At 44.6% G+C, this 22,479-nt stretch overlaps 1 protein-coding gene, 1 long non-coding RNA gene and 1 pseudogene across 4 annotated transcripts in view; 2 read left to right on the top strand and 1 right to left on the bottom strand.

The window, feature by feature from the left end:
• Positions 1 to 8,627, top strand: part of LOC133148516 (lamin-A-like) — a 54,122-nt gene extending 45,495 nt beyond the window's left edge. For 2 of the 3 annotated variants that reach the window (XM_061271561.1, XM_061271562.1), the window contains 7 exons: positions 7,026 to 7,151; positions 7,376 to 7,439; positions 7,513 to 7,637; positions 7,711 to 7,900; positions 7,990 to 8,097; positions 8,168 to 8,287; positions 8,350 to 8,627. In XM_061271561.1, the coding sequence (XP_061127545.1) occupies positions 7,026 to 7,151; positions 7,376 to 7,439; positions 7,513 to 7,637; positions 7,711 to 7,900; positions 7,990 to 8,097; positions 8,168 to 8,287; positions 8,350 to 8,424 (808 nt within the window). In that variant the 3' untranslated portion in view covers positions 8,425 to 8,627. Of the gene's footprint in view, positions 1 to 5,794; positions 6,667 to 7,025; positions 7,152 to 7,375; positions 7,440 to 7,512; positions 7,638 to 7,710; positions 7,901 to 7,989; positions 8,098 to 8,167; positions 8,288 to 8,349 lie in introns of those variants that run through there. The other variant, XM_061271563.1, reaches the window with a different exon arrangement.
• On the bottom strand, positions 1,167 to 21,373 carry LOC133148522 (ATP-dependent RNA helicase DDX19A-like; annotated as a pseudogene).
• On the top strand, positions 8,991 to 9,535 carry LOC133148500 (uncharacterized). Its single transcript, XR_009712647.1, has 3 exons — positions 8,991 to 9,124; positions 9,207 to 9,305; positions 9,455 to 9,535. It is a non-coding gene; the product is annotated as an uncharacterized LOC133148500 (long non-coding RNA).
• Positions 21,374 to 22,479: the final 1,106 nt, after the last annotated feature.

The raw sequence follows: 22,479 nt of genomic DNA, 5'->3' as shown, positions 1-22,479 counted from the left end.
CTTCTAAATTTCAGCGACGGCTCTGTCACAGCCCGGTGCAGTTGGGCGGTCGGCGGCGCGCTACGGTTGAGCGTTCTCTCGCACGCTCTCTCTCTCGCTCTCTCTCGCTCTCGCACACACGCAAACCGGATATCATACGGAGGCCGCCATTACAGATGCGCAGAACGGATGAGCAAGACACGTCAGCTATATAAAGAGCGAGAGTTCAGTTCTCTACCTAAATCCGTATTACAGGTAATATTTTATTTCACAACACTTTGCCTTGTTCCTTTCTTCTCTGCTGTTCACTTCAAACACGCTCCATGCGCACGGAGCGCGGTGGTGCGTTTACGGGCAGTCGGAGAAATCAACGCCAACAAAAAAAATTACATCCAGCCTAGTTAAGACTATACCAAAGACTATAAAAATGGGACCCATTGCCTCCCTGCGTGTGTGACGATCATTGGGACTTAAAAAAAAAAAAAAAAAAAAAAAAAATTAAATTTTTTTTTTAAAAAAATTCATAAAAATTCGGTGCGTATTATACATGGGTACAAGCTTTTTTCCAGCATCAGCATGCCATTTTTAGGGGTGCGTACTATACATGGGGGCGCACTATACACGGAAAAAAACGGTACATGTTACAGCTGAGTAGTCTTAATACTCTATAAATAAAATTGTGAGGGACGCGTGACTGGGCTTTACTCCAGAATGATCTAAAATGTTGAGGAGTTATTAGTAGGTCATCTCCATTTTGGCATTTGGCTACGCACCCTGAAGATAAATTGAGGTTAATTTCATTTCTTTCATGTGAGTATACTCTAAATTTGCATAGACCCTAAAATCCATCCATCAGTCATCACCCAAAATGACACCCCTGCACTCAGAGCAGCAGTATACCCAACTTCACCCTTTCCACACACTGTCAATGTTGTAATGACCTAAAGAGGATACATTCATGAAAAATGTTCATATATGTATGAAAAGCAGAGTCAAATGGGGTTTTAGGAGTTACTTGACAGTTAAGCTTTTTCAGCATTACAAAATAAAATATTATAGTAAAAAGAGTGAAATAGGGTATGTTCCACAGACTGAAGTGTATGTAAACGTGCAGTATATGTGGTTTTACCCCCTCCACCCTAACAGCTTAAAATACAAACTTAAAAAGCCAGCATAAAGAAGCATACAGTCTTTGCAGAGCGCAAGTCTAGCTGGCGTCCACTTTGTCAGCACACTTGTCTTTCAGTTGGCGATTTTCTCAATTTCATCCAGATCGTGTGTGTCGAGTTTTTCAATTTTCTTATCTGGAAAAGAGAAAACCAGCGAGTGTTTTTTTTCTGCCAGTGGACGAATAAAAATGCAAACATATATATTACATTGAACCTGGCCAATGCAATAGATAATGGCAAGGATAACTACTTACTAAAATGCTCCTGGATCCTGTTGAGAATGTTCATACTCATTCTGCTGTCCACCATGTTGATGGCCAGCCCCCTTTTGCCGAACCGACCCGTGCGGCCAATCCTATGAAGGTAGGTCTCGTTGTCTGGGTTACCCTCCTGGTCTACAGGCAGGTCAAAATTGATCACCACCGATACCTGCTCCACATCAATTCCTGGTGGACAGAAAAAAAAGAAAAAAAAAGGCGAGAGGTGATAGGGGAAATTGACGTTAATATTTTCAATGTATGAAGAATACATACGGTATCTTCTCTAATAGCATACAGGGTGTTGACAGTCAGAATACATGTTAAAACAATATTACAAAAGCAATTGATAGGGAGAAGTGGAAGACTAAATAATTGTTAAATATCTACATATTTCATAATTATCTTGCATGGGTCCCTCACCTCTGGCACAGACATTTGTGGTGACAAGCACCTTCTCCTTTCCATTCCGGAAGCGTTCAATGACAGCTGCCTTCTGCTCTACTTGCATCTCCCCGCTAAGCAGCGCCACCTGGTGGTTCTCTTTGGAAAGCTCTCCCGCCAGCCAGCCTGCGGTCTTCCTTGTCTGGATCGCATGAAGGAAAGCAGAGTCACCAGTTCATATACCAGCCAGACACTCAAGGAACATAATGAATTTATGCGACGCCAGTCTTGTGACGTTCTTAATAAACTCTGGAACATTTCTCAGGAAAATGTGATGCCATTTATAATTATCAATCGGAAAGTGCTGGGTGAAGGGAAGTGCCTCACATGGCAGAAAATCATAGCCTGGGCTATGGTGATGGCGCCATAGATGTTGCACAGGGCTTCAAACTTTTCCTCCTTGCTGTTGCACAACACATAGTACTGCTTGATAGTATCCAGCGTCTCCTCCTCTCTTTTCAATTTGATGATATTTGGGTCAGGCACGACGCGCCTGGCGAAGTCCCACACGGTCTCCTCAAACGTAGCTGAGAACAGCAACATCTGGCAGTTTCTGGGCAGCATCCTGTGTAGCAAAGAACAAATTAAAATCGTAGCATCCTTTAGTGGAAACTCAAAATCCGAACTCCCACATTTGTCAGGAAACTTTTTTATTAATATTCATTCTTACTTCTGGATGCGAATACTCTGGTCTTTGTGACCCTGCGTTGCGATCATGACATCGGCCTCATCCAGCACAAACACCCGAATCTTCTCGGGATCAATGAACTTCAATTTGCTGCACCAGTCCAGCATGGTGAGAACGTCAACATGGCACTCGATGTGAACTTACGCCTATTTCCTCGTATGGCGTAAACTAGTTTGACTTCAGGGTAGTTTTTGCCCATCTGCTCAATAACTTTCCCAGTCTGAAGCGCCAGTTCATAGGTGGGTGACAAACACAGGCACTGGTGGAAAAGGAAAAAGAGATTTAGAAATCTAACTCGCAGGTCACACAAGGACTAAGGATAAACCCATCTGCGGTCATTTGGATCACTGATAAAATCCCTAAAAAATAACCTGGGGATATTTGTGGTCTGGATTGACGTGGCTGAGCATGGCAAGCACAAAGGCAGCGGTTTTTCCTGTTCCTGACTGAGACTGGGCGATTAGATTCTGTGGACTAAACAGAAAAATCAAACTGACTTTAGTCACATCATATATTTAGTTCAGAAAAGTAGCACATCACAGTCAATGTACAGCATACTCACGGTTCAGCGAGCATCATGGGTAAGGCGGTCTCCTGGATTTTGGAGGGCCGGTTAAAACCCATGCCATAGACACCCTGAAGGAGCTGTGGTTTACTGCACATATGAGAAAAAATATTTTTGGTTTATTGATCAAGTTTGGCAGGAATACAACAAATTGGGCATGTAATGAACATCGAGCACTTCTGCCACACTTTTGCAGAACACAAATTTTATTTTTCCCTTTTCAATACGAGCGCATCTGCCGTGGTGTGTAATCTTTATTGGATAACATCCACAGACATGAGCTCATTCGTCATTTATGGCAGACGCACTAAATCACAAGAGGGATTATGAATAAATTAAAGAATGATACACTTACAGTCGCAACTCCTCAAAGGATTTTACAGAGTACAGTGGAGAGTTGGGATCCTTCTGAAGAACTTCAACTTGATTTGTGGTGTTGACAAGATTACTTCTGATTAACTTGTTCAACAATGACTGGGCCGCTTTGTCTTCTGCGGAAAAAAAAGAGAGTAGAAATTGAGTTTTTAAGATGGGAGGAATTGTTAGTGATCTGAAGGACCATGCAAAGCATACGAGTAAAAGCGACCATGTTAAACTTGCATATGCAGTGGCACCTCTACTTACGAACGCCTATACTTACGGACATTTTGAGATACGAACGGAAGCTGCGCGGATTTTTTGCATCTACTTACGTGCCAATTTTCCACTTCTGAACCGACGCATCAGCAGCCCCCCTTTTTGAGATACGATCCGGACCCGCGCAATTTGTTTTGCATCTATTTATGAACCAATTTTCGACGCAAACTCATTAATTGCACCAAAAAGTAATGACGAGTATGTGAACACATTGCAAGGAGTATGTGGAAGCAAACAATAATTTTTTAGCATGACTTATTTTTTTCTGTGTCTTCTCAGTGTGGAAAATTATAATATAGTATAAATACCATCATTGGACCACATCTTTTCATTTTGATGTTCTACCTTTTTGGTTTAGAATATAAACGGCATCATTGATCAAAGCTTTTTACTTTGATCCAACTTTTGCTTTATTGGATCACAGCTTTTTACTTTGATGTTCTACCCTTTTGCTCTATCAATTCTTTACCGGCTAATTTGGGGCATTCTAGCGCTTGCATTTAAACTAAGCAAATATCCAAAGGCACGGCAATACACGCAGATTTGTGTTGAAACAATGTCTGTCTTAACGCCAGACAAATAGTAAGCATTCATTTTTTACAGCGCTAGGCCTGTGACTAAAACATCTTCAAGGCTAACTCAACGTAAACTAGCACATTTACATTTACTGATTCTGCTCCCGCTTCCTGTTCGTCAACAGCCTGGGCCCAAGCGCTACGCCAGGATGCGGAGTTGGATCGACACTGGTGGGAGCCGGGGGGTCGAAGGGGTTCCGGCCGCCCCGCCGTTGTCAGCGCCGCTGTCACCCAGACGGGAAGCTGCGCCCCGTCCGAGTCAGACTCGGTCGGTGCGGCCCGCTGTGGCCAGCTGGCAACTAGCTACGGAAGGGTACCGGCGCTCCTGACGAACCCGCCGGGGTCGCTGGTGACCAACGCTGCGTTCGGCGCTTATTGCTGCGACCGGGAGGGAAGCTGCGCCCCGTCCGAGTCAGACTCGGTCGTTGCGGCCCCCCCAAGCCCGCACGCCTCTCGCGGAAGGTCATACGCCACCGGCGGCACGAAAGACGCCTCCCGCAACGCGGTAGTCTGCTTCCCCCTCCTGAGACGCCGGATGGTGGACCAGAATTTCCTCGAAGCCGTCCTGAAGTCATTCTCCATGGCCTCGCCAAACTCCTCCCACGCCCGGGTTTTTGCCTCAGCAACCGCCGAAGCTGCGTTCCGCTTGGCCATCCGGTACCTGTCAGCTGCCTCGGGAGTCCCGCAGGCCAAAACGGCCCGATAGGACTCCTTCTTCAGCTTGACGGCATCCCTTACCGCCGGTGTCCACCAGCGGGTTCGGGGATTGCCGCCACGACAGGCACCAATGACCTTACGGCCGCAGCTCCGGTCGGCCGCCTCAACAATGGAGGCGCGGAACAAGGTCCACTCTGACTCAATGTCCCCCGCCTCCCCCGGGACCTGGGAAAAGTTATGCCGGAGGTGGGAGTTGAAGCTCTTCCTGACAGGGGATTCCGCCAGACGTTCCCAGCAGACCCTCACAGAACGTTTGGGTCTGCCAGGTCGGACCGGCATCTTCCCCCACCATCGGAGCCAACCCACCACCAGGTGGTGATCAGTTGACAGCTCCGCCCCTCTCTTCGCCCGAGTGTCCAAAACATGCGGCCGCAAATCCGATGACACGACTACAAAGTCGATCATCGAACTGCGGCCTAGGGTGTCCTGGTACCAAGTGCACACATGGACACCCTTATGTTTGAACATGGTGTTCATTATAGAAAATCCGTGTCGAGCACAGAAGTCCAATAATAGAACACCGCTCGGGTTCAGATCGGGGGGGCCGTTCCTCCCAATCACGCCCTTCCAGGTCTCACTGTCATTGCCCACGTGAGCATTGAAGTCACCCAGTAGAACGATGGAGTCCCCAGAAGGAGCGCTCTCCAGCACCTCGTCCAGGGACTCCAAAAAGGGTGCTGTTTGGTGCATAGACACAAACAACAGTCAGGACCCGTCCCCCCACCCGAAGGCGGAGGGAGGCTACCCTCTCGTTCACCGGGGTGAACCCCAATGTGCAGGCGCCCAGCCGGGGGTTAATAAGTATACCCACACCTGCTCGACGCCTCTCACCATGGGCAACTCCAGAGTGGAAGAGAGTCCAGCCCCTCTCGAGAGGGCTTGAACCGGAACCCAAACTGTGCGTGGAGGCAAGTCCGACTATATCTAGTCGGAACTTTTCTGCCTCGCACACCAGCTCGGGCTCCTTTCCAGCCAGAGAGGTGACATTCCATGTCCCAAGAGCCAGCTTCTGCAGCCGGGGATCAGACCGCCAAGGTCCCTGCCTTTGGCCGCCGCCCAGCTCGCACTGCACCCGACCCCTTTGGCCCCTCCCACAGGTGGTGAGCCCATGGGAAGGGGGACCCACATTTCCTTTTTGGGCTTTGCCCGGCCGGGCCCCATGGGCGAAGGCCCGGCCACCAGACGCTCGCCTTCGAGCCCCGCCTCCAGGCCTGGCTCCAGAGGGGGGCCCCGGTGACCCGCGTCCGGGCGAGGGAAATCTGTTTCCATATATATTCTTCATCATAAGGGGCTTTTTGAGGGGGATGCTTTGAGAATAATTGTCAATTTCTGTCTATGTGAAGCCCTTTGAGACTGCTTGTGATTTAGGGCTATACAAATAAACTTGACTTGACTTGATTGTTCTGGTGTTTTTTTAACTCGGCTGTATGTATTTGTTTGTTCACGCTGATTTCTCCGACTGCCCGAAATTTTCCATATTCTCAGTTTATGTGTATATCTGTCATCACAGGGACACGAAGAAAGAATCCAATCTGGCGAAAGCCCGTGCGGCTCTGGACTCAGAGGCCACAGAGCGTGAACGTCTGCAGGTGAAGTTGTCCAAGCTGAAGATTGATTTTGACGAGCTGGAAGCAAGGTGAGGCCCGCCCGGCCATTTTATCAAAAATATGCCAACAACAAAATGGATAGTGGATATTAGTGCTGACATAATTGCTTTGCTGCTGGGGCCACACCCCGAGGAAAATCCTCCTTGTGACTAATTGCAGCTCAATTGGACTTACAGTTAACCATCCCATATGTGGGACTCACGATGGGATCACCGGTGTTTGAGTGATGTTCCAGTTATTTCTTTTCTTTCTGTGTGTTCGCAATTGTCATGGTGATTGTTCTGGTGTTTTTTTAACTCGGCTGTATGTATTTGTTTGTTCACGCTGATTTCTCAGACTGCCCGAAATTTTCCATATTCTCAGTTTATGTGTATATCTGTCATCTCAGGGACACGAAGAAAGAATCCGATCTGGCGAAAGCCCGTGCGGCTCTGGACTCAGAGGCCACAGAGCGTGAACGTCTGCAGGTGAAGTTGTCCAAGCTGAAGATTGATTTTGACGAGCTGGAAGCAAGGTGAGGCCCGCCCGGCCATTTTATCAAAAATATGCCAACAACAAAATGGATAGTGGATATTAGTGCTGACACAATTGCTTTGCTGCTGGGGCCACACCCCAAGGAAAATCCTCCTCGTGACTAATTGCAGCTCAATTGGACTTTCAGTTAACCATCCCATAGTCGCACATCAATATAAATAGCGCATTTGACTGCGTCGAGGGTTTAATACTGTTTTTGCTCAGGAAGTCGCATCACATTCAAATCCTTAAAGATGAGCTGGAGTTTGAAAAGAAGCTGCATTCCGCGGTCGGTAATTACCATCACTATCGCTTATTTAATTAATGAAAATAAAGCTGAGTCATTTTCACGTCTCACGTAGGACTTGCGCATGGTCCAAAGCCAGCACGAGTCTCGCATGGTGGAGTTAGAAGCCGGCCAAAAAGTGAAAGATCTGGAGGAGGCTCTGTCTACAGAGAGGGAGCGGACCCAGAACAAGGAGGAGAGGTCTTTTTACAGCTTTAGAACATACCACAACGTTTGCTCTCATAGCAATTAATGTCTCCACGTTTGTCCCCAGGGTACGCCAAACCATGTCGGCCAGCAAAAAGAGGAAACGTCCGAAGGACAGCGAGGGTTTGAGCTCGGGCGGATGCAATGTGCCTCGTCCTAAAATCGCCCAGCAGGTCACTGTGGATGAGCAGCAGGTCACTCTGGATGAGGTGGACTCGTACGGCAAATATGTCAGACTCCGCAATACAGTTGATGAGGTCAGTGGATGTGTCACAGGGGAACATCTTACGAAATTTGCACATTTTCCAGTAACGACTAACCTGTTGAGATCAATTTCAACTATTAGGATCAGAATTTGGGGAACTGGCAGGTGAAGCTCCAGATTGGATCTTCTGCTCCCATTGTATTCAAGTTTGCCGCAGAATTCATCCTGAAGGCCCACGAGAGTGTCACGGTAATCAATCTTATCTGGAAGATCTCAGATACAAGGTGCTCAATATTTCAATGACCTTTACATGCATCAGATCTGGGCGGCTGACGCTGGCCGAAACCACAATCCTCCCTCTGATCTAGTCTGGGAGACACAGTCCAACTGGGGACCCGTAGGCCAGGTCCACTTTACCTTGATCAACGCCAACGGAGAGGTGACACATCTTTCAAGCGACAAGAAGCAATATTTCTCTTTTGACGTCCGTTTTTCTTCCAGGAAATAAGGATGAGCAAAGCCACTGGCGCACGTTTGGAAGATGATGATGGAAATTCCACTTCCACCATGGGATAGAGGAAATGTAATTTCGGTTTCTTGTGTGTCTTGACATATGAAGGGATTGACAATAAAGCAGACTTTGACTTTTGACATGGTCACATTATAAAAATATTGTATAAATTACAATTAAATGGGCTTTTTTTAAATAAAATCTGCTCCGACCTGTTGTGAAATTTAATTGAAATAATTGAAATAAAGTTGTTGTTCTTTAAAAATGATTGAATTCGTCTTTTTTCATTCTGTGTAATTACATTCTGCTGTATGCACCAAAAAAAAAAAGTGTAATATCGGTTTCATCAGTATATAATTGAAACCGGAAGGTATTCGGAAATCCCTGCGGTCAGTAGAATATATAACGGCTGTGCAATGAGAAGTCAAGACATGTTCCACGAGAGCACGCGGTCAAGGCAAGAGTAATCTCGACGCAACATGCCCAACATGTGTAAGTCAGTGATGAATGTTTCCTGAATTTTCTTCCTCTTTTGCCATTCATTCATGATTTTCTTCTGCTTCCGCATTAGACACGCAAATTCTCGCGGTGGGCTTGGTGGCTTTTCTAGTACTGCGAGCCAATGGCGCTCCGTTGACAGAAGCGACCACCGTCTTGCCATCAAGCGACACCTCAAGTGAGGAGGAAACGGCGCCCTCTGACCTGCTGACCTCTGCTCATGTTTGGGACTCGGTTCTGGGTACCGCTAAAGAACACCAGAAAGCTGTAAGTGGAAATTCAGAAAGCACCTTCATTGTCTTCTCCTGGCTGTAAAACATATCTGACTTGTGACTAATTTCAATATCAGTTTGATGATGAATTCCAAAACACTGTCAACTTTCATTTACTGGAGCACTACAAAGCACCTCAGTTTCCAGCAAACTGCCCCAGCTCCAACTTTAGCAAGGTAAGAACCAGAAATGGAAAACCACCAGAGGTGGGAGAAAATACAGACACTGACACTTTCCATAATTGTTTGCTAGCATCGGCTTGACTTTTATGCGTAGGTTGAATAGATATTTGTTTTTTAACTGACCTAAATATTCTTTTTTCCAGGAGGCTTGCCTGCACAGGCTGGCCCAAGGTCTGTCCACTTACATAATTCTTCTCAAGCACGTGGAGAAGGAATATCCCGGCAGTAAAATTCTGTCTGAGGCCAAACACTACTCTGAACTCCTGCTCTACAATATCAAACAAAAGGTTGGCCAGTGTGACAATTTAGGGATAGGAAATGAATTTTGCTGTTACTATAATACCTATTTTGACATTGTGTTGCTTACTCTTGTCCGGCAGATGAAAAAAACAGAAGAGGTCACAGGCCTGAGTAGCAATGAGGAAGAGAGCCTATTGAGGTCACTGTACCACCCCGATGCTTTCCACAGAAAGATGACGGCGCACAACATCCTGCGGAAGCTCTACATCTTCATTGTTGACGGCGAGAGGGCGCTGAGGCGCAAAGAACGGCGAAGGGGAAAACATGCCAAGGTCTTCGCCATGTTTAGTTTATTGCGGTAGTCACGTCCGCCACTGAAGCCCGTCGGAAATGTTGGGCAAAACATGAAGTGAATTAAGTTGTTGGATCTGCACTGATGTGTCGTAACCCACTGACGGATTGATGATGTATTTGTTTTTGCATGACGCACTGAGTTTTTTAAATTTTTTATTCTGTAGATAACCTATTTATTGCTCATTCAAAAAAGCCGTTGTGAATCTAAGACCTTATTTATTGCAAACAGTCGTATGAATTATTTAAAGAAGATATTTATTACATATTATTGTTTTTATACTTGAAGGCATGATAATTATATTTATTTTTTAAACGGAATGTATTTTTAAAACATGAATAAAACTATTTGCTTACTTGTGAATTGAACTGCTTGATTTATAACACTTTGGCAGGTGTCTTTTGAGAATTTCACTTATTAGATTGAACTACAGAAATCTCTTTTTCTGAGATTAAAAGACATCGTATATATATATATATATATATATATATATATATTTGCAAAACTGAAATATCGTAAGGCCACTTATGGGCTTTACTGTCAGACATTTATTGACAAAAACATGGAACAGACTTCAAGACAATGTCGTAACAATAACAAATAAATATCTCAGACCAAATTGACTTTCAGGTGGCCAACTCGTCGTGGTCTTCGGGTGGAGGTTGTTGATGCAGGTGCACGTCATCCTTCTTCAACCCCAAAGTAAACTGAAACGAAGCAAAAACAGCCAACGATACATATGTCATTGTTGTTTTTGACTTAATCTGCCATTTTTTTTAAGGTTCTCTTTCTACATATTTACCAAACACAAGCGATACATTAACTTCAATACAAAAAAAGAGCACTACCTCAAATACAACTTAGAAAACAGTTTGACTGAAATGGTAGTCATTCAATAAATAAATATATGCACATTTTCTTTTTCAAATTGCAGCCTTTGCGGTTTTGAAAATTGCAGTTGATCACATTGCAACGTCGACTTGAATTCTATTCATCTCTCAGTTTTAATGCACAGACAGACACACGAGAGAAAACGCTGACACAGAAGCAGTGGATGACGCAAATCAGTGTTGCCGCAAGCAGACCTGTTGCTGAGATTGTCTCATGTGTTGAGACGAGCGACACTAGACGGTGTTCAGGTGAACGTCACCACCAAGAATTTACCGATAACGACAGTGGAGTGGTTTTCACTACAGGTAAACAGCTGGCAAATGTGACAAAAATTCCAAAATCTCGTAGAGAAAAGTTCCTACGACAAATAAAAGCACAAGAAAAGTTAAAAGAAAAATTGGAAGTGAGACGTAAAAAACAGGAACTAAAGAGAATGATGAAAAACTCTAAAGAGAGGGAACAGTACAGTCAAATTGCAGAGGTAAGACAAAGGAAATTGGGTTATATTAGAACCCGTTATCAACAGGACAAGCGTTTTTGTGCCAAACAAAAGTCCTATTTTACACAACGTTGTCAGACGGATCATGAGTTTAAGAAAAACCTTTCCCATTTCTCACGTCGTTATAGGACAGATGAGTGTTTTACGATGAGACGACGCGCTTACATCACAGAACGTTACCGTGACGATGTTGGGTTTCGAAACAGGCAGCGCTCTTACATGACACGCCGTTATTTAAACAACCCTGAATTCCGATTAAAACATCAGGAAATCATGAGGCGCATAATGGCAAAAAAATCTGATTCACTGAAGACCAAAACAATGCGCAGAGTAAGTACGCTTTTGAAAAAATACTAAGTCATAAACCGACTATGTAGGGAGCGAAATGACTGTGTGCTCATGAAAGCTGTTGAGGTATTCAAAGCCCAAATTAAGAATGGCCCCACATTTGTCTGCACTGTTTGCCACAGAGCATTGTTTCCGAACCAAGTACGCGCTTGTCAACGTAGATTTTATAAGAAAAACAGACATGTTGTTGCAAGTTGTCTCACGGGACAATTTGTCCATATCTGTGATGATGAATGTCAGGCCTCGTGCAGCGTACCAGCTGAAAGAAAACTGGAGTGGATATGTCACACTTGCTATAGTCACCTCAAAGATGGTAAAACGCCTGCACTTGCTGTTGCGAACAATCTCACACTCTCTGATATTCCAAAGGAACTGTGTGGATTGAACATACTGGAGAGACACCTCATTTCCAAATGCATATCATTTGCCAAAATTGTACCTCTTCCCAAAGGTCAACAACGAGCCATTCGTGGAAATGTGGTGTGCGTGCCATCGGAAGTACAAGAGACGGTCAATGTCTTGCCCAGACTAAGAAGTAAGTCACAGATGTTGAGAGTGAAACTGAAGAGACGGCTTTGCTACAAAGGCCATCAGTTTTTTCAAACTGTCACTTGGTCTAAGCTATTGAGCGCTCTGATGAAACTGAAACAAGTCCATCCACAGTACAGAGACATAACCATTCGCGACGATGCGGACCTTTGCGACCCAACCCTCACTGACGATGAGAGCAGCTCCGATAAAGCGCAAATGAGCGACAGTGAGTACAATGAGGACGCTCTGGAGGAGATGTACAGATTTGAAAGTGATGCTCTGTGTGGGATGAACAGTGACTCTCAACATGACAACAGTGGTAACAAACAGCAACAAGAAAATTCGGAAGACGGTGATCAACCAAATGGTGGAGTGATACTTGAATCATGTCTCCAACCCAATGATGTGGCAGAGGAAATTATGAGTTTTACAGAGGGCATTTATTGTGTTGCTCCTGCAGAAAGAAACAACCCAGTAAGTTTTTTCAAGACTCCCAAGCTTGAGGCCATGGCTTTTCCGGTGCAGTTTCCCACTGGTCACAACACCCTCGATGAAGAGAGAGCAATAAAACTCACACCAAGCAAATATTTCCCAACCCGTCTGTGTTGCGTGGATGAACGCTTTGCTCGAGATACCAACTACTTGTTCTTTGCCCAGTTTGTGACTGAAATTTACCAGGCAACGTCGAGCATGACAATACAGCTGCGCAAAGGTAAGCCTTTTACCAGGGATGGTCGAAGGATAAACAATGCCATGCTTCAGGACAAACGTGAAGTTGAGAAACTGGTGCGCAGCAAAGATGCTGTCCGATTCATGACACCGCTGAGAGGTACGCCGGCCTATTGGGAGAAAACCACCAAAGATCTTTTTGCTATGATCCGGCAGCTGGGCACACCCACGTTCTTTTGCACATTTTCTGCTGCCGAAATGCGTTGGGAAGAGGTCATCACCGCCATCAAAGCGCAACAAGGTGAAGTAGTGAATTTCGCCTAACTTGACTGGGCTACCAACAAGTGTGAGATCCTACGCAGCAATCCTGTGACGACGATGCGCATGTTTGACAAGCGTGTGGAAGCTCTGTTCAGAGATTTGATCCTCTCTCCGGCGCAACCGATTGGTGAGGTCGTCGACTACTTTTACCGACTGGAGTTTCAACACAGAGGAAGTCCTCACATTCATTGTTTCATATGGGTTTGAGGTGCCCCTGTATTTGAGGAAGCCACGGATGGAGCCATCTGTCATTTTGTGTCTCGCTACATCTCGGCCGAGCTGCCGGACCCGCAGAAGGAACCGGAATTGTACAAAAAGGTCACAGAGGTTCAGATGCACAGCAAAAGTCACTCCAAATCGTGCGTCAAACACCAAGGTGCAAATTGCCGCTTTGGATTCCCCAAACAACCGTGCGATGAAACAATGATCGTCAGACCTGCGCCCGTCGACGACGACAATCGAGATCAACGCAATGACGATCGGTTGGCGTCGAATGCCAAGCTTGTTCCCGTGCTAAATCTGCTGAATGAGCCTGAAACGGCATCCCTGACTTTGCCTCAGCTACTGGCTAAATGTAAGCTCACCGGTGACGAGTACATGAACTGTTTGCGCATGACGGCCTCGTCGAGTTCTGTCGTGCTTAAGCGAGAACCGAAAGACTGCTGGGTCAACAACTACAACCGCCATTTGCTTCTTGCCTGGGATGGAAACCTGGACATCCAATACATCCTGAATGCCTACTCTTGCATCGCATACATCTGCAGCTACATCAGCAAGGCTGAACACGGTCTGAGCCAATACCTGAAATCGGTCATTGAAAACTCCCGCTGCGCAAATGTCAACGAGAGCGATGAAATGAAGCAAATTATGCAAGCGTACTCCAAGAAAAGAGAAGTGAGTGCTCAGGAATGCGTCGCACGTGCGTGCGGCTTGCATATGAAACAGTCCTCCCGCATGGTGGTGGTATTTGTACAAACGAGTGACAATGCGCTGAAAATGAGTTATCCTCTCTCGCTCCTTGAGGGCAAAACGCAGGAATCTCATGAAGTGTGGATGACTGGCCTGCCGGAAAAATACAAATCCAGACCTCAAACAGAGGAATTTGAAGTCATGTGCTTGGCTGATTTTGCATCAATGTGCAGAATTGTTTATGGCAAACAAGCCAAAGGTAAGAATGTTTTGCCTCTGCTGAACGACATGGGCTTTGTCCAGAAAAGAACAGAAAAACATGCCGTCATCAAATACTGCAAATACTCTGAACAAAAGAATCCCGAGGAATATTACTGCTGCTTGCTCAAGCTGTACCTGCCTCATCGTGCTGATTGCCAATTAAAATCTGAACGCTGTCCTTCCTATCAGTTGTTTCATGATAACGCCTGTGTGCAGTTACCGTATAACGACTCTGTGGAGCGCGTGTGCCAAATTGTCAGAAGGAACAGAGAAAGGTATGAGAAATACAGTCGAGACATTGACAACGCCATCCAAGAGGTGGAGGAGAGTGGGCTCGTCATAAACGAATGGTGCCACCTGGCTCCCGAGAGTGAGTTGCAAAGACTCGAATGCGTTGAGGAAATGAACGCGAGAGATGAACCGAACGACAACGTGGAGGAAAATGTCCCGGACTATAACGTCAGGTCCAAAACAACGCAAATGTCCATCGTGACAGAGCCTGCTGCCATCGATCCCGCGGTGTTACGCGACATGTATCGTAACCTGAACCAAAAGCAAGCGTCCGTCTTCTACAAGGTCAGAGATTGGTGCATAAAACGTGTGTGTAGCTCAAAGCCCATTGAGCAGTTCTTCTACCACATCAACGGTGGCGCCGGGACCGGCAAATCTCATCTCATCAAGTGTATCCACGCTGAGGCTACCAAAATACTGCAGAGACTACCACGACTGGCTGAGGAGGCCGACATTTCCAAGCAAACGGTTGTTCTCGCAGCTTTCACTGGCACGGCTGCGTTCAACATTTCCGGGGCAACGTTGCATTGTCTACTCAAACTGCCGAGAAGTCTCAAACCCCCGTACCACGGGCTGGGCAATAAACTGGACGAAGTCAGAGCCGAGCTGTCCATCGCCGAAATACTCATCATCGATGAGATTTCCATGGTGTCGAAAGACCTCTTCGCCTACGTGAATGCCAGGTTGAAACAAATCAAAGGAATTAATTTACCTTTCGGTGGCATGTCTGTTCTTGCTGTTGGAGATTTCTTTCAGCTCCCTCCCGTGAGACAGTCCAAACCTCTGTGCGTGTACGATCCTACGCGGCTGGACCACTGGCGTGACGACTTCAAAAAGATCACGCTCACCGCCATCATGAGGCAGAAAGACGATGTCGCCTTTGCCGAACTGCTGAACCGACTTCGCGTCAAAGAAAAGTCAGATGAACTGTCGGAAATGGACAGAGCTCTCCTTGCCACGAGGTACACTTCCCCAGAAATGTGTCCAAAGCATATTCTGCATGTTTTTGCCACCAATAAACAGGTGGATGGCCATAACTCTGCGATGCTGGAACTGCTTCATAAGGACATTGTGCAGATTGACGCGGATGACTACAAGAAAGACAAAGGAACTGGCAGAATGGCAAGGCAAGCTTCCCCTGTGCAAGGCGCTAAGAATGAGCTTCCGGACTCCATCAAAGTTGCCCTGGGTGCTCGTGTTATGATCACACGGAACGTTGATGTTCAATCAGGTCTGTGCAACGGGATGTTTGCAAAAGTTGTCAAATTGGTGAACTATCCAAATGAAGCCCGTGTCCAGAAACTTGGGTTAGAACTCGATCATGTGAGTAACAATGCGCGTGCTGCTAACCCCGTGTACATTGACAGACTGGAGGAGAAGCTGAACAAGGCTGGAGTGACGCGCCGACAGTTTCCCATCAAGCTTGCTTTTGCCTGCACGATCCACAAGGTACAAGGCATGACAACGTCACAGGCTGCAGTTTCGCTGAAAGGTGTTTTCGAACACGGCATGGGGTACGTAGCTCTGAGTAGAGTGACTTCGCTCAGTGGTCTGCATATTCTGCATATGGATGAGAGAAGGCTTCATGCAAATCCACAAATCACTGCGGCTCTTGCTGAGATGGCAGAGGATTCTTTGGAGAGCGTCATGCCCCTCCTTCACGTGATGCCGTTGGTAGATCGGGCAAATCACCTGGTTGTCGTCCATCATAACACCGAAGGGCTGTCTTGTCACGTGCAAGATATCGTGTCTCATCACGAACTGCTTTTCGCTGATGTTTTGTGCTTCACAGAGACACACCTCCAAGGATCAGTGGCCGATGGACGTGCTTGCTTGGAAGGCTACACGATGTTTTGCAGGAACCGAAGTGATTCTTACACAAACTGTCCTGACTTGGCGACAAAACGTGGTGGCGGCGTAGGTATTTGTGTCAAAAGTCACATCGCGGCCCAGGAAACGAAATACGTTCAGGGTGTGACCGACATTGAATTTGTTGTGGTGAAACTTGAAGATCCCCTCAATGTGTTGATTGCTGCCGTTTACAGGCCTCCAGGCAACAGTCTGCGCACTTTTCTGCCAAGCTTGGGAAATCTCTTGCGGTACCTTGAAGTAATGGAGCATCATCAGATCTTGGTATGTGGAGATTTTAATGAAGATATGCGATCTGCCTCATTCAAGCCCATTCTTGATTCATTCCGCTCGAAAGGCTACACGCAACTCATAGCCACTGCTACCACTGACAAAAACACATTGCTTGACCTCATTTTTGTCTCTCGACCTCAGTGTGCCCTTCATTCAGGTGTCCTGCAAACGTACTACAGCTATCACAATCCTGTTTTCTGTGTTTTGACCAGTGAAAGGTAAGTCACAGCTAAATCATGCGGTTCAGCATTTTCTAAAACAACAAGGATGGAAATCGAAACGTGAATGGTGTCGTAAGTGTATAATAATAGTGGTGGGATGCGGTGGGTGATTTGTTGACTTGAGGAAAGATGGGATCCGGAGTGGAAGTGCTCATTACTTGACCTCTTTTTCTTTCTCTCGGCCTCTGTGCTCTTTATTCAGGTTTCGTGCGAATATACAACAGTTATCACAATCCTGTTTTCTGTGTTTTCACCAGTGAAAGGTAAGTCAAATCTAAATCATGTTTTTCACTTGTTGGAAAAACAACGAGGACAGACGTCGGATGGCGTAAGTGTATAACATTAGTGGTGGGATGTGGTGGGTCATTTGTTGACTTGAGATGAAATGGGATCTGGGGCTCAGAATGGTAAACGTAATGTTGCCATTAGCCTCACAATTTCCACATAGAAAATAACTACCAACCCATGTGGATAGCGATAGCTGGAAAAGCAGCTTTATACTGATCACATAAATTGGTGGCAAACACAATAAAATCCACCCCTATTTTGGACACTGAGGTTTCTGCGTGATGCTAGCAATTAACCTGTTGCCTGCCTGGCATTACAAATGGAGAAAACATCGAATTGGAAAATAGTTATCGATGGCAAAGGTTTGCTTGACACGAGAAGCATGCTTCAGAGTGAGTGAAGGGGAGACGGAGAGGAGTGGCCTTTTTAACTTGGATTCACTTTTATTATTTTTAAATGGTCCCAGGCAAATCATAGAAGAGTGATGAATGGAAACAAACCGTGAGTAAAGCCTTACATGAAACTGATTAAAAAGTATCATGAGGAAAGGTGGTCATACATGTAAAGACAAGGACAGTTGATGTAGCTGAACTCATGTCTGTGGTGGTAAGTTGAGGATGGGCCTTTATGTTGATATGGAATGGGGGTTGGTGTGGACTCAAGTTCAGTTAAGGGAAGGCCAAGGCTTTTGAAAATTTCTACAAGCCTTCCCTTAACTTGATGTAACTTTTTAAAATTTTAAACTTTTTAGACTTTTTAATTAGCTTTCAAAAAGTCTTCCCTTAACTCAAGTTGATTTAACTTTTTAACTTGTAACATTTTTAACTTTTTAAACTTTTAACTTAAAATGCTCACTTTCTAAATTTTTAACTCTTGTAACATTTTTAACTTTTTAAACTTTTAACTTAAAATGTTTCACTTTCGAAATTTTTAACTTTGGAAACTTTTACATTTTTTAAACTATCTTAGACGAGTTAAGGGGAGACTTTTTAACGTTTGACATGTTTTTATTTCTGATTTTAAGATGAGTTCTAGAAAGGCCTTTTAAACTTTTTTTTTTAATTGTTTTTCACATTAATTACTTCATTTTTTTATGTATTATATTTTTTCGACGTCATAATCGTGAGGCGAGAACAGAAAAGAGACGAGGTAAGTTTCTCATGATTAGACATGTTTTATCTTTCTTTCAAAAGACACTAAATGCTGCTATTTCACTCTTCTGTATTTTAACAGTTTATTTTATGTGGCGAAAGCAGCTCATCCACAGTCCACTGACCAAAGACATCCTCTCTTCGGCCATGTACCAGCCAAATGCCGCCTTAAGTCCAGGAAAAGTTTTCTGAAAAGTGTCCCACCCCTCAGTGAAAGAGTCACTCGGCGGGAAGAAAGACTTGACAATCTTCCACCAGAAACTACAATGGAGCTTAAGGCAAGCGAGGCAATGACCCCAGGAGCAGATACCAACTATGCAACGTGGAAATGCCTAAATAGACTAAGATCTGGTGTTGGACGTGCACAAGTCACTCTCGCCAAAGAGGAGGATCGGAACAGCAAGTGTGACTGTGGCACTGAACCACAGACCATGCAACACCTCCTCATGTGCCCCTGCTGGAACATCCCTGCCCAGCATCGAATTTAGCAGAGTTTAACGAGAAGGGACAGAAATGTGTTCAGCTGTGGCTCAACCACATCTAGCCAAGCCTGTAACTAACTGCCTTGTAGCCACAATAAGAAGAAGCTCATCCCAGAATCGAGGCCAGAGGTAGGCATGACATATTACTTTATTGTAATGTAAGTGTAGAAACTCAATGTTTTTTTTTGTTTTCTTTTTCATGTTGCCTGTGGCTCCACGTGCTACGTTTGTCTAGACAGGAGCTCGGCCACTCTGGGAATCAAACTTGATGAGAACCCACCTAACAGACCAAACAGAACTACTTTACAGGCTTTCTTGTCGTCACAGAGGGCAACAGTTTCAAGAACATCTGTACAAGGGAGGCCTGCATCATGGAACACAAACTCCCAAACACACATGACTTCTCCTGCTTCTTCTGTGAGTAGCCAAGAAGGTAATTTGTCAGGAAGCGCTCTTTAATTTTACCGCTTCTCCTCAACATGAATTGATTAACATATTATGTTGCAGCACAGCGAGAGCCACGCATTTCAAGAAGACTTGTACAAGGGAGGCCTGCATCATGGAACACAAACTCCCAAACACACATGACTTCTCCTGATTCTTCTGTGAGTAGGCAATGAGGAAATTTGTCAGGAACCACTTTTTAATTTTACCGCTTCTCCTCAACATGAATTGATTATGAAATTATGTTGTAGCACAGCGAGAGCCACGCATTTCAAGAAGACTTGTACAAGGGAGGCCTGCATCATGGAACACAAACTCCCAAACACACATGACTTCTCCTGCTTCATCTGTGAGTAGCCAACAAGGAAAATTGTCAGGAAGCACTCTTTAATTTTACCCCTTCTCCTCAACACCTCTTTCATGTTCCTCTAGTATGTTCCTGGGTCTTGCCTGTGGTTCTACATGCATCCAGTCATGCAGACAGAGAACACCTTAGCCTTTAACTGTCGGAAGCTGTCCCTCTGCGAGGCCTCATAGTATAGTCTGTTTTCTGTTCTCATTCATTCATTCATTCATTCATTCATTCATTCATTCAATTATTTATTTATTTATTTATTGGCCTTTCTATATTTCTTTGCCTTAAATTTTGTTTATTAAGTTTTGTGTTTCCAATATGTGCATGTTCAATTCATCACATACAAGTCCAGTCCAATGTATACGTTCTTGTTTGTCATTTTGTATGTTCAGTATTTATTGAGTCAGTTAAACATTTTATCTATTTTTTTCATTATTTATAAGATTTCACCCATTATATATTCCATTCTGCCCAAAACAACTAATATCATACTGTATTTTGGTTCCAAAAAGCACCATGCAACTGTTTTTTTTCCTTCTTGTTTAGAAGGAAAAGTGTAAAGTGTATGTTGACAACTTATGTTGTGATTTGTCGTATAAAATAACCTGTTTTGAATGACATTATTCATAATTTACATTCATTTATTTCTTTCTTTAATAGAAAATAGGTCTTTTCTGTGTTGATATGAAACTGTAATTAAATACTTATTTTTGATTTTAACTCTGCATGTTCATTCATTACTTTCCCACTACTCACTAAATATTTTAATGTCATGTTATTATTCATCAGCCAATGCATGCATCAGGGAGGAAGTGGGTTGTTTTTGGGCAAATGAGACAATTATTGAAAGTTTATTAATATATTGTCTTGTGATCATAGTTTATTGTTATGTTGTCTTGTATGTATGTTGTCTTGTATGTACATTCTATAAGTTGATATAGTGTCCATTATTTTATCTTCGCGATTGTACTGATCACGTTGCATTGAAATACTTTGAAAACAAATCGGAAACCTCATAAACCGTGGCGATTATAGTTATTACCATTACTGTAAGGCTATTTTATTACTATCATGATCATATTTTAAATATACTGAAATATCGCCACTCAATCGTATCGTCACGTATCGCGTGATTTTACAGGGACGTCTTTTTCTGTCTTTACTTAAAGTGGACGCTACCATTTTTCACGTTTTAAGGGGGGGGGATCTAAAAGCGTTCAGTTCACGTAAATATAAACATGCACATGTTCACTCAATTGTGTAATCATATTTCACACGAATTTAGAGCGATGTGTTCCGCTCTCAGTGTTTTTCTTCTGTGTGTAATAAAGTTTTGACGCTACGACTAAAACTTACCCTGCCTTTTCAGACTTCGCACACACCTTTCGCGCCGACCTTTCGCGCCGCCGAAAAGTGGGTAGAGAAAAAATTAGTTTACACGGCCTCATTATCAGCTTGAAGACGAGACAGGTAAGTGGCAACCCGAGATTTTGTCACAACTTTATTAAAAACCCTAAGTATATACTTACATTTTAACCAGGGGAGTTTCGCCAGGTGTGCTGTGTGTTTCAGCTCGAGGTTGGAGTGACAGCTCGTTCAACTGACAGATCAGTTTCATCGACAACCTTCGTTCTTCTAACACTGACAAAACTGTCTGAAAAGTTATCAAGCCCGACTTGAAATCGGCAAGGCAAAGCGCGAAAGACTTGTGAGTACACCGGAGCAGCATCGCTTGTTTCAGAGGGGAAGTGCACAACTAGCCGCGAAAGCTACAACACACGGCTTCATTGCTAAAAAAAACCAACAAGCGCGTTCCAAACATGGGTCCGAAGAAGGCGTCAGCGGTTCCCCTCTTTTCGGTGGAGGAGACCGAAGATATTAAAAAGGCGTTGGACTTCCTCACTGAAGAAGTCTCGGTTATCAGGATGGAGCAGAAAGCTATCCTCAAGCTGGTCGAGGAGGTCAAAGCTCTCCGCAGTCGGAATGAGGAGAACGAAAAGAAAATCACCTTCCTGGAAAGCAGGGTTGCTGACCTGGAGCAATACACCAGAATCAACGACGTGATCATCTCCGGAGTTAATATCAAAGCCCGATCATACGCCCGGGCAGTGGCCGCTGGCGAGGGAGGTGAGCCCGACGATCTGGATGTTAGCTCTACGGAGCAACAGGTGGCTACTTTCCTGCAGTCCAAGGGGATACAGCTGGACTGCGACAACATCGAAGCTTGCCACCCTCTGCCCAAGAGGAGTCCCGGAGACAAACCCGCTGTCATCATGCGGTTTGTCAACAGAAAGCACAAGATTGCAGTATTAAAACAAGGAAGAAAGCTGAGAGGAACCGACGTCTACATCAATGAGCACCTGACCAAGCACAACGCTGATATTGCCAAAAAAGCACGCTACCTGAGGAAGCAGAAAAAATTCAACATACCTGGACTACAAACTGTAAAATATTTATCAAGCTCAATGGATCACCGGAGGAAGCAAAAGTGCTGATGGTAAGGAGTATCGAGGAGCTGGATAGATACCAATGATCATCATGCAGGACTGTAAGGTAAACTCTACTCACAACCATGACACGCATCGAAAGAAATCAAGCATCTACACCTGAAGACATCAGTAACATAACACAGAGGATTAGTGAACACGACAAACTGGAACTCCAATCATTTCAATACACTGATCACAGTTCACTGGATATAGAACATGATATAGACCCGGATAACAACTTCTTTAACTCAATCAACAATAACTGCAGTTATCATACTAATGAG

Source organism: Syngnathus typhle, unplaced genomic scaffold, assembly GCF_033458585.1.
Source record: "Syngnathus typhle isolate RoL2023-S1 ecotype Sweden unplaced genomic scaffold, RoL_Styp_1.0 HiC_scaffold_97, whole genome shotgun sequence".
Lineage (NCBI taxonomy): Eukaryota > Metazoa > Chordata > Actinopteri > Syngnathiformes > Syngnathidae > Syngnathus > Syngnathus typhle.
Note: the sequence above shows the minus strand (reverse complement) of the source record. Positions and strands in the feature narration are given on the sequence as shown.